The 9,074-nt window shown below is 59.3% G+C and overlaps 1 protein-coding gene across 1 annotated transcript; it reads left to right on the top strand.

The window, feature by feature from the left end:
- Positions 1–260: 260 nt before the first annotated feature.
- VPS37D (VPS37D subunit of ESCRT-I) lies at positions 261–4,292 on the top strand. Its single transcript, XM_070460227.1, has 4 exons — positions 261–532; positions 1,854–2,025; positions 2,506–2,588; positions 3,192–4,292. The coding sequence occupies exons 1-4, from the start codon at positions 395–397 to the stop codon at positions 3,552–3,554; spliced, it is 756 nt and encodes a 251-aa protein (XP_070316328.1). The 5' UTR covers positions 261–394; the 3' UTR covers positions 3,555–4,292.
- The last annotated feature ends 4,782 nt before the right edge of the window (positions 4,293–9,074 follow it).

Raw genomic sequence — 9,074 nt, 5'->3', positions numbered from 1 at the left:
TGTGAAACAGCCTTGCAACCTGTAAACGCCTGGGATGGGAGAGTCCGTGCCTGGGGGCGTGGTGACTGAAGGCCGAGAGAAGGGGAGCGGAGAGAGGCGGCCCTAGAGATCCAGACGGCGGAAGGATGATGGGTTGCCAGGCGATCCGCGGGTGTGGGAGGCGCGGCGCCACCGGGGTGGGAAGGGGTGCGGCCCGCCCCCTCCGCGCCCCACCCCCAGCCTCCACGCCGCGGCCCCTTTAAGAGCGGGCGGGGCGCCCTCTGGCGGCGGAGCGCCGCGCGCCGCCGGAGACCGAGCCCGAGCCGGATCCCGGAGCCGGAGCCGGAGCGGAGCCGGGGCGGAGCGGGCCGAGCGGGCCGAGCCAGCAGCCGAGCTGGGGGCGCGGGCGGGCGGCATGTACCGGGCCCGGGCGGCGCGGGCGGGGCCGGAGCCCGGCAGCCCGGGGCGCTTTGGGATCCTCAGCACCGGGCAGCTCCGGGACCTGCTTCAGGATGAGCCCAAGCTGGACCGGATCGTGCGGCTCAGCAGGAAGGTAGCATGGGGGGCGCGGGCGGGGGGCGCGGGGGACGGGCCGCGGCCTGTCGGACCTGCCGACCGACCGAAGGGCCGCGCTGGCCGGGTCGCGGGGCCGGCGGAGCCTGGCACGTACGAGTGGGCCCGGTGGAGCCGCCCCCGGGGGAGGGGGCGCCCGGAGGTGGCCTGGGGCGGGTGGGGCGCGCCGGAGACCCAGGGAGGCGCCCGTGCACCCCCGGGATGGCCGCGAGGCGTGTCCTACGGCGGATGCTCCAGGGAGGTGTGTTCCGGGGGGCGGCTGTGTTGTGGGGGGCCCTGGCTCGCACACCCACGTTCTGTAGGGCCAGAAAGGGGAGGCGCCTTCCACAGGGAGAACTAGGGGCCTGTTTGACACCTGGGGGGACCGTTGGGAGGGTGTCCGTATGCTGGGGGTGCAAGAGGGGGCTTTGTGTTTTCCGTTGGGGAGGGGTACTGAAAGCTGAGGTGTGTGTTCCATAGGCCACCATGAGAGAAAGTTGTATATTTCACAGGAGATAGGCCCGGGCTGGTTGTCTGTGGGGGGCGGAAAGGGAAAGTGTACATTGGAGGGAGGCAGGCGGGAGGGCCATGTGCATCCTATAGGGGACAGATGGAGGGTAGTGCGTTCTCCAGGGGCAGGGAGGGGAGGCTTGGCCCGCCTAGTAACAGAAGGAAAAAGCCTTCTCCAGGGCCAGGAAAGAAAGGGGTCTGCTATCCGCAAGAGAAGGAGAGCTGGGAGCAGGTGCTAGGGGATCGGGGAGGAAAAGGGGGTGTGTATTCCTTGGGGTGTGGGGATTCCACTGGAGGGCAGAGGAGGGGTGCGAGGGGTGTGTGTGTGTGTGAGGGGGGGTGCCAGACAGGGACAGGGTGAACACCTCACTCTGGAGAGTCGGAGCAGGGGATGGGGAGTGTTTTCAGCACAAACACCTGAAGAGGAAGCAGACAAAGGCCTGGGATGAGGGGGAAGCTGCCCATGCATGGAAAATGGGACAGAGGAGGGAGGGGGGCTCCTTGGGGACCTGAGCAGACATATTAATTGAAAAATTAAAAATTAACTAACATTTGTAGAGACCTTCATAGTTTTCCTCACTTCAGTCTCCCAACAACCCTATAAGGGAGCCGTTTTTAGCTCACTTTGTGGACTAGGAAACCGAGGCAAAGTGGGGTCTGGGCTCTCCCAGCTCCTCCACCTGTTGGCTCGCCATCCTGAGGTTTGGACGCCTTCGGCTTGGCCCGGGGGCACTGCCGCCTGGGTGGGGGTGGCGGCCGGCGGCCGTGGGGAGAGTCCCTGAATGGGCCTCTGGGCTCTTCCCCGCCGGCAGTTCCAAGGCCTGCAGCTGGAGCGCGAGGCATGCCTGGCTTCTAACTACGCGCTAGCCAAGGAGAATCTGGCGCTGCGTCCCCGCCTGGAGATGGGCCGCACTGCCCTGGCCATCAAGTACCAGGAGCTCCGGGAGGTGGCCGAGAGCTGTGCAGACAAGCTGCAGCGCCTGGGTGAGGGACGGCCAGGAGAACTGCCCGGGGAGCGGGGGGGGGGGGGGCTTCAGTGCCTGGCTCTGAAGGCTGGGGAACTTGGGCGCATCTCTTCTTCGGGCAAGTTTGCAGGGGTGCTACTCCTGGGCAATTCCCAAGTTGGGAAAGTGAGCAGTTGGTGAGTAGAGCTGGGTTGGAGAGGCCAGAATGGGGCCCTGGGAGAAGAGGGGACCCGTTGCCCAAGGGCCTGGGGTGCTCTGGGAGACAGAGCCCCTGCTTCCCCTTTTGCACTAGGATGGGAGGGTGTGGGCACACAAACTGATGCCACGGGGTGTTGTGCAGGTGAGGAAACTGAGGCTCCAGAGAGGGGAGGGAAAGCGTAGAGTCATACAGACGGTCAGGGAGAGAGTCAGCAGCGGGCCCCGGGGCTCCGGCCTGTCTGTCCAGGGTGACAGGCCCTGAGGGCAGGGGCTATTCACTGCGTCCCTCTGCGGCCCTCAGAGGAGAGCATGCACCGCTGGAGCCCCCACTGCGCGCTGGGCTGGCTGCAGGCTGAGCTGGAAGAAGCTGAGCAGGAGGCTGAGGTGAGAGGAGGGGGTGGCTGGGCCTGGGGACTCCGAGGGGGAGCTCAACCTATCATCGTCCCCTCCCCTTGATTCTTACATTGCAGGCGTTAGGGCCCCTCTTCCAGGAAGCCTGCCCTGAGTGCCTGGGCCCCAGGAGGGCCCGCTGAATTGCTGTCCGCACTGGACACAGGCCCACCGTCCCCACCTGTGACTTTCCCCCGGCTTCCTGTGACTGTCTCCAGGCAGCTTAGGCTGGGGCCACAGAGGAGCTGGGGCAGTCGTCCCAGCATGGTGGGTGGGAGCACTGTGCTCAGCGTGTGGAGGGGTGGAGGCAGAGGGCCCTGGCCTGGAGGAGATGGACACCTGTGCACTTCAGGTGTGTCCTCATCTCTGGACCCCCTCATCCCTGCCCCAGCAGGTCTGGTGATCGTGAGGAAATCAAGGCTTGAGAGGACTTGGTCCACAGTCACTCAGCGAGGGGCAGGCGAGGCTAGAACTCAGTGCCCCATCCCCGACTGGGGCGGGGGTGGTGATCGAGAGGCATTCAGGATGGGGCTGAGAGGACCAGCCCTGAGCCTTCGGTCGTGGTCCTCCTAAACTGTCCCTTCCGCCCTGTCCCAGGAGCAGATGGAGCAGCTGCTGCTGGGGGAGCAGAGCCTGGAGGCCTTCCTGCCCGCCTTCCAGCGAGGCCGGGCCCTGGCCCACCTGAGGCGGACCCAGGCGGAGAAGCTGCAGGAGCTGCTGCGGCGCCGGGAGCGGTCGGGGCAGCCGGCCCCCACGGCTGCCACAGAGCCCCCCAAGTCCTTCCCCGCTGCTGCAGTCCTGCCCACTGGGGCTGCCCGGGGGCCGCCGGCAGTGCCCCGGAGCTTGCCCCCCTTGGACTCCCGCCCAGTGCCCCCACTGAAGGGCTCCCCCGGGTGCCCCCTGGGCCCAGCCCCTCTGCTGAGCCCTCGGCCCTCGCAGCCAGAGCCCCCCCACCGGTAGGATCCAGGGTATGGCCCCCCCATGGGGGGCCCAGACAAACTTGATGCGTGGCTCCTCCTCCTCCCCCACTGCCTGGGTGGGGGGAGGGGCAGGCCCCTCCCCCTGGCCCTAGGCAGGCCCTGGCCCTGGAGGCTGAGCTGGGGAGGAGGGTCCACTGGGAGATGCCCAGAGAGAGGGCTGGGGGTGGGGTGGGCAGGGTCTGATGCCTCTGGCGCTGAGGAATCTCTGCCTTTTTTTTTCTCCCCGGCTGGGGCCTCCCGGGTGATGGGCCAGCCCCAGTGCAAGAACTTGACTCATGGGGGCCTGGGAAGTTGCCCGCTTCCCTCAAGGGGCCCTGCCTAGGGGGCCCTACCGCCCCTGCCCCTCCACTGGGCTCGCACAATGCCACGGCTGACAGGAGTGTTTTCCATCATGTCCTCAGCCTACCTTTCCCCCAGTGCTGGGGTCCACCACCTAGGAGCCGGGGGGTCAGGCCCCAGAGGTGGGGGCAGGGACACCATGGCCATGGGGCTGCTACTACCTGCCCCGCTCAGGCTCCAGACCCTGGGGCGAGGTAGGCCAGGGGCTTCTGACCTGCAGGGGTGAGAGTGGGCCATCCCCTGGAAAGACCATTCTGTATTTTTCTGTCCCGTCTCCTTAGAATGGAAGCTTTTTGAGGGCAGGTCCTTGTCTTTGTATGTTCTGTCCCCAGCCCCGCCTCCCAGGGGCCGTCAATAAATGTGATGATGAGGATGACAATGCTGCCCGACTCCTCTCTCACCCCTCACCCGGCCTCTCAGCTGCTGCAGCCTCATCTCAGCTCCTGAGCTGCCTACTCGTGAGAGGCCCTCCCTTCCTCTCTGCCCATCCAAAGCCCAGCTGTCCTTTGGGTCCAGCACTGCTTCTGCCTCTTTCATGAAACCTTCTCTGGTTACCAACCCCAGAGAGTCTTTTCTAACTCTTCACTTCCCAGCTCTTCTGGACAGAAGCACACTCTGCCCCGTCACAGTTCTCTAAGGGCCTTACCGGTCTCTCTTTTCCTGGGTGCCCTGTAGGCCCAATCAGGATGGCACCTGGGCTGTCAAATGCCCACCCCCACCGAGTGATGGAGAGGCTTCTATAAGGCTGAAGCTACCTGTCTCCAGCTTGGCTGTGGTGGGACAAGCAGATGGGAGAGCAGGAACATGTCTTGGATCAGCTGAGGTCGAGTTTGATGAGATTAAGTCTGGCAGGAAGGTCCTCGCAGTGAGAGAAGTCCGAGTGCTGTGGAAGCTACTGTGACCTTGGTCCATGTTAGTAGGGAAGTAGCCGTCCGGACCGAGGCAAGTGCTGGGTTGGCTCTGCTTCTTGCTGAAGTTTTAAACTCTAAGGGAATCCCACAGCAGCGGCACCTCTGATAAAGGGAGGGTGTCAGTCGCCCAGCTGTGTCTGGTCTTTGCAATCCCGTGGACTGCAGCCCAAGAGGTATCTCTGTCCATGGCATTCTCCAGGCAAGAATACTGCAGTGGGTTGCCATGCCGTCCCTCAGGGAACCTTCCCAACCTAGGGACTGAACCCAGGTCTCCTGCCGCACAGACAGATTCTTTACTGTCGGAGCCACGAGGGAAGCCCACCTTTGGAGTAACGATAACGAGAAAAAAGGACTGGGACCGAGTCCCCTGCAGAACAGCGGAGGGATCCATCTGACATACAGGGAGGTGATGGCTAGCCTTTGAGACTGAAGGGCTGCTTCACATAGAGCCAGAGGTCAGAGTCAGGACCAGTGGGTGGAAACCACAGGGAGTCAGATTTCGAGGCTAGAATGAGGCTCTAGAATCACGGCTGCTACTAGAGGCAGTGGTCCCCATTCCTCAAGCTGTCTGAGGAGCACCTGACTGACTGCCTGATGGGATCTTGTGTTTTAATAACTTTGTTTTGGGGTTTATTTTTTTTTTGGTTACACGGTGCAGCTCGGGGAATCTCAGTCCATGACCATGGATTGAAACCAGGTGCCCAGCAATGGAAGTGTACAGTCCTAACCACTGGACTGCCAGGGAATTCCTCTGATGGGATCTTTAGAAATGTAGGCAATAGTTAGACGGACTGGCCCATTGAGCTTCTGACAGCCCCTCAAGTCCAGTCAGATCCCTCCCAGCAGGGCAAAGCCCTGCCAGTGCCCACTGGAGATGCTCCGTCCCATGGTGGCCTCGGTTCTCCTGCTCCTCCCTGCTAGTACTTGAGCTGCTGGCGGTGAGGGGTGCCAAGAGGACACCTAGTTCCTCCCTCAGACAACAGACAGAAGACCGAGCAGCCTTGGAAGAACGTCTGCATTCTCAGCACGGCCTGGGGCAGGCTGAACCCCTCTCACCCTGCCCTCCCGATCCTGGCCAGTGCTTCCAGGGTGGTTTTTCCAGGTTTGTAACCACAGGAAGAAGAGCTAAGGATGGGGATGCCTGAGCCTCCCTCCACTATTGTGAGCTGGGCAGAGGCTCAAGTCCACAGTCGGGTTCAGCCTCCCCTCCCCAGGGCAGGTAAGAGGAATGACCTGGCAAGGGTGGGACTAGAAAGGGAGAAGAGTGTTACCATGGGAACCAGGTGGGGGGCCTTCAAAAGGCCTTCCACACCCCTCCCCTTCCCCAAAGAGCTCAGTTTCAGAGAGCACAGGGAGTGACGCCCCTCAGGATTCAGCCCCAGCAAGAAAAAGACCAAAGACCTGAGGGAGGTGGGTACAGATGCTGCCAGAGTGGAGTGGACCTAGTTCTGGGCCACGGGAAAAGCTTAGAGTTGGATGGTTAATAAGCTTTATTAGCCTCTCTGCTTGAAGGAAAATGGAATGTTCTGGAAAGTTCCAGTCTGGGCTCTCCTGCCAGATCACTTCCAGAACTTTCTAGGTTCTGGGGTACCAGGGAATGTTCTTGGCTGTAATCCTCTGTGAGAGAGAATAAACTTGAAGGGCTACATCAAGAGGCCCATGACAAAAGCTCTATTACAGACCACCGGTGCATTTACAAACCAAAACCCCCAAATCGCCCCAGTAACAAAACTCCCACCCCTTTTTTATAAACAATATGTTCCTGTCCCTCAGAAGTCTGTTATGTGCATCTCCTTGCTTGGAAATCACTAGCTTCTGTGTCCTTTCTTAAGCCTCCTACTTTGTCTTCCAAGTATGAAACACTGCATGTAACTTCACGTCTGTGCGTGTGTGAATCAAGGCTCACTGAGCTAATCAGGCCTGACCCACAGTGAGCTCAAATCTTTACCCCTGAATTGTGTGGTCACTGCAAAGCCATGGCTAAGAAACTGCCCTGACCTCCAAGGCTAGAGAGAATCCAGTGGTTTCAGAGAGACCAAGTTGGACTAGCTGAGGGTTTATCCCAATTTATACAAGGATTTTACATGAAAGATCAAGTGCGGGAATGGCATTATTGTACCAAGGGACCTCTGGCTTTGTCTGGGACCTTGACCCTGTGATAGGCCTCTCAAGAGATTCTTCTTGTTCCACAGAAAATAAGATTTACACTCTGCCTCCCAGTCAAAGTGTGAGATCTTAGAACACAGGAGGTTATCTAGGGATCTGCGACCTCAAACGCCTGGAGGGGCCAGGAAGGTCACAGTGCCAAACAGCTCCATTTCCACAAAGTACACCTCCACTATTTTCCTGGAAATACGAGACCCCCTTCTGTCTGTTTTCCCTCTTTATAGACATGGAATACAGAGAGATTTCTTTACTAGGAGCGAAATGGTGCAAGTGTGTGCATTATGGCTTCTGACACATCCCCTTTGCTGGTCAGAGTGCAGCAGCCTGGGGAGGAAGGACTTATCTACAAGGCAGACATGACAGCTTTTCCCAGGCCGTCATGCAGGTATGGGAGGAAGCTTAATGGTGGCATTTTCTCATTTTTTGGAGCGAAGTTAGAAATCTAGGTTTTTATGCAAAGTCTCCCAAGTTCTTAAAGTTGGCTAAAGTTAAGACACCGTGCCAGCCACAACCAAACGCTATGTGCAGGTTGGCTGTGGCCTGTGAAACACAAATCTGGGTCAGTTCTTGGTTCTCCTGAAACAGGCCTTCTTTGGTCTAGTGGCAGCCCCTCCCAGGACCAAGAGTGTGAACGCTGAAGGGACAAAGGCACAATGGGAGGGCTGACCTCTCTCAAGACTAGCGACCGGGCCCCAAGTTGAGACAGCCTTAAGAGACACTGGTGAGATGGCTGGATCCATCGTGATACTATAATCTTACGACCGATGGTGAAGGGGTGCTTCTGGGGGATAAGCACGCTGAGCACCCCCGGCATACACAAGTGCATGACATCCAGACTCAGGTATTGCTATCATCCTAAAACTAACAAAGGGACCCTCAGCTGCTTTGCACAAACCCCATGGCCGCCAAGGCTCCAAGGCTGGCTGAGAGCCAGGCCACTGAAGGCAGATGAGGCGGGCATTCCACAGTCCCGCTCAGAGGCAGGTGATAAGGTGACCACATCCATCACAGGGCGGAGGAGCCGACGGGGCAAAGGCTACAAGAGAACATTGGACTCCAAGAGGGGACTGAAGTAACCCTGCCACTTACCGGCTTCCCTTCTCTCAGCCTCTCTTCACGGGATCTGATGACTTTCCAGGACGCCCAAAGGCCCGAGACAAGACCCCTCCTCCTCGCCATTTTCCCCAAAGTGGGTGTGGTGGCCACTCACTTGGGCTCCACCCTTGGTGTCTCAGCTTCGGGCTGTGGCTATAAGGGATGGAGATATATACAGGGTCAGTGATGACCAACGGACAACTCGCTGGCCTAAGGTAGGCTATTCTTCATCTTGGCTCATGCTGGGACCATTACAGAAGGCAAGGTGCCCCCAGAGAAAGAAATGCCAGAACTTCAGAGGGAAGCAAGAAATCTTACTCCTTTAGCACTGGGATGTGTAAAGGATCTTTTCACAGGACAACGGAGGGGAAAAGTTTGGCTCAGGAGGAATAAAGTCCTGATTAAGCCCAAAGGCAATATCACAATTGCCTAGACACGCACACCTTTGATTCTGGTCTTCTCGTTCAGTCTCTCCATTTAGGATCTCTGCGTGCATCTCACTGGGCCTGGTACTGAACGACACCCCTTGCCCACCCCAATGAGCGCAGCCTGAAGCAAGCTGGACCCCTCTTGTCCCAGTCTCTCTTCCTCAGTTCAAACTTCTACTTTTTAGTTTGTGACCAAAAGGAGAAAAGGGACTAAAGTTGACCATGTCTCAGGAACACAGGAGCAGCCCCTGAAAGACAGGGGCTAATGTCCACGGCCTGGTTCAGCCTCTCCTCCCGAGGGCAGATAAGAAGCTGAGAATGGACAGACGCAGGGTGGGGGCGGGGGAAGAGAAATGGTGTAAAGGAACAAGCACCGGGAGGGTCCTTCAGAAACCCTCCCACACACCTCCTCGCCCATGATGAGCCCAGACCGTTTCAGGGATAGTAGGGAGTGGTGTCTGAGTTCAGCTCTGGCCTAAAAAACCCCAACAGGCAAGCTGGCACTAGAGAGAATGGGGGGGGGGGGGGGGGCTAGTTCTAGGCCTAAGAAGAGGCTCAGAG

The sequence above is a fragment of the Odocoileus virginianus genome, chromosome 33, assembly GCF_023699985.2.
Source record: "Odocoileus virginianus isolate 20LAN1187 ecotype Illinois chromosome 33, Ovbor_1.2, whole genome shotgun sequence".
NCBI lineage: Eukaryota > Metazoa > Chordata > Mammalia > Artiodactyla > Cervidae > Odocoileus > Odocoileus virginianus.
Note: the sequence above shows the minus strand (reverse complement) of the source record. Positions and strands in the feature narration are given on the sequence as shown.

Coding starts and splice junctions, on each gene's coding strand:
- VPS37D (XM_070460227.1), top strand. CDS start 395: ATGTACCGGGCCCGGGCGGCGCGGGCGGGGCCGGAGCCCGGCAGCCCG. Junction 533..1,853: donor TCGTGCGGCTCAGCAGGAAG/GTAGCATGGGGG, acceptor CCCCGCCGGCAG/TTCCAAGGCCTGCAGCTGGA. Junction 2,026..2,505: donor AGACAAGCTGCAGCGCCTGG/GTGAGGGACGGC, acceptor TGCGGCCCTCAG/AGGAGAGCATGCACCGCTGG.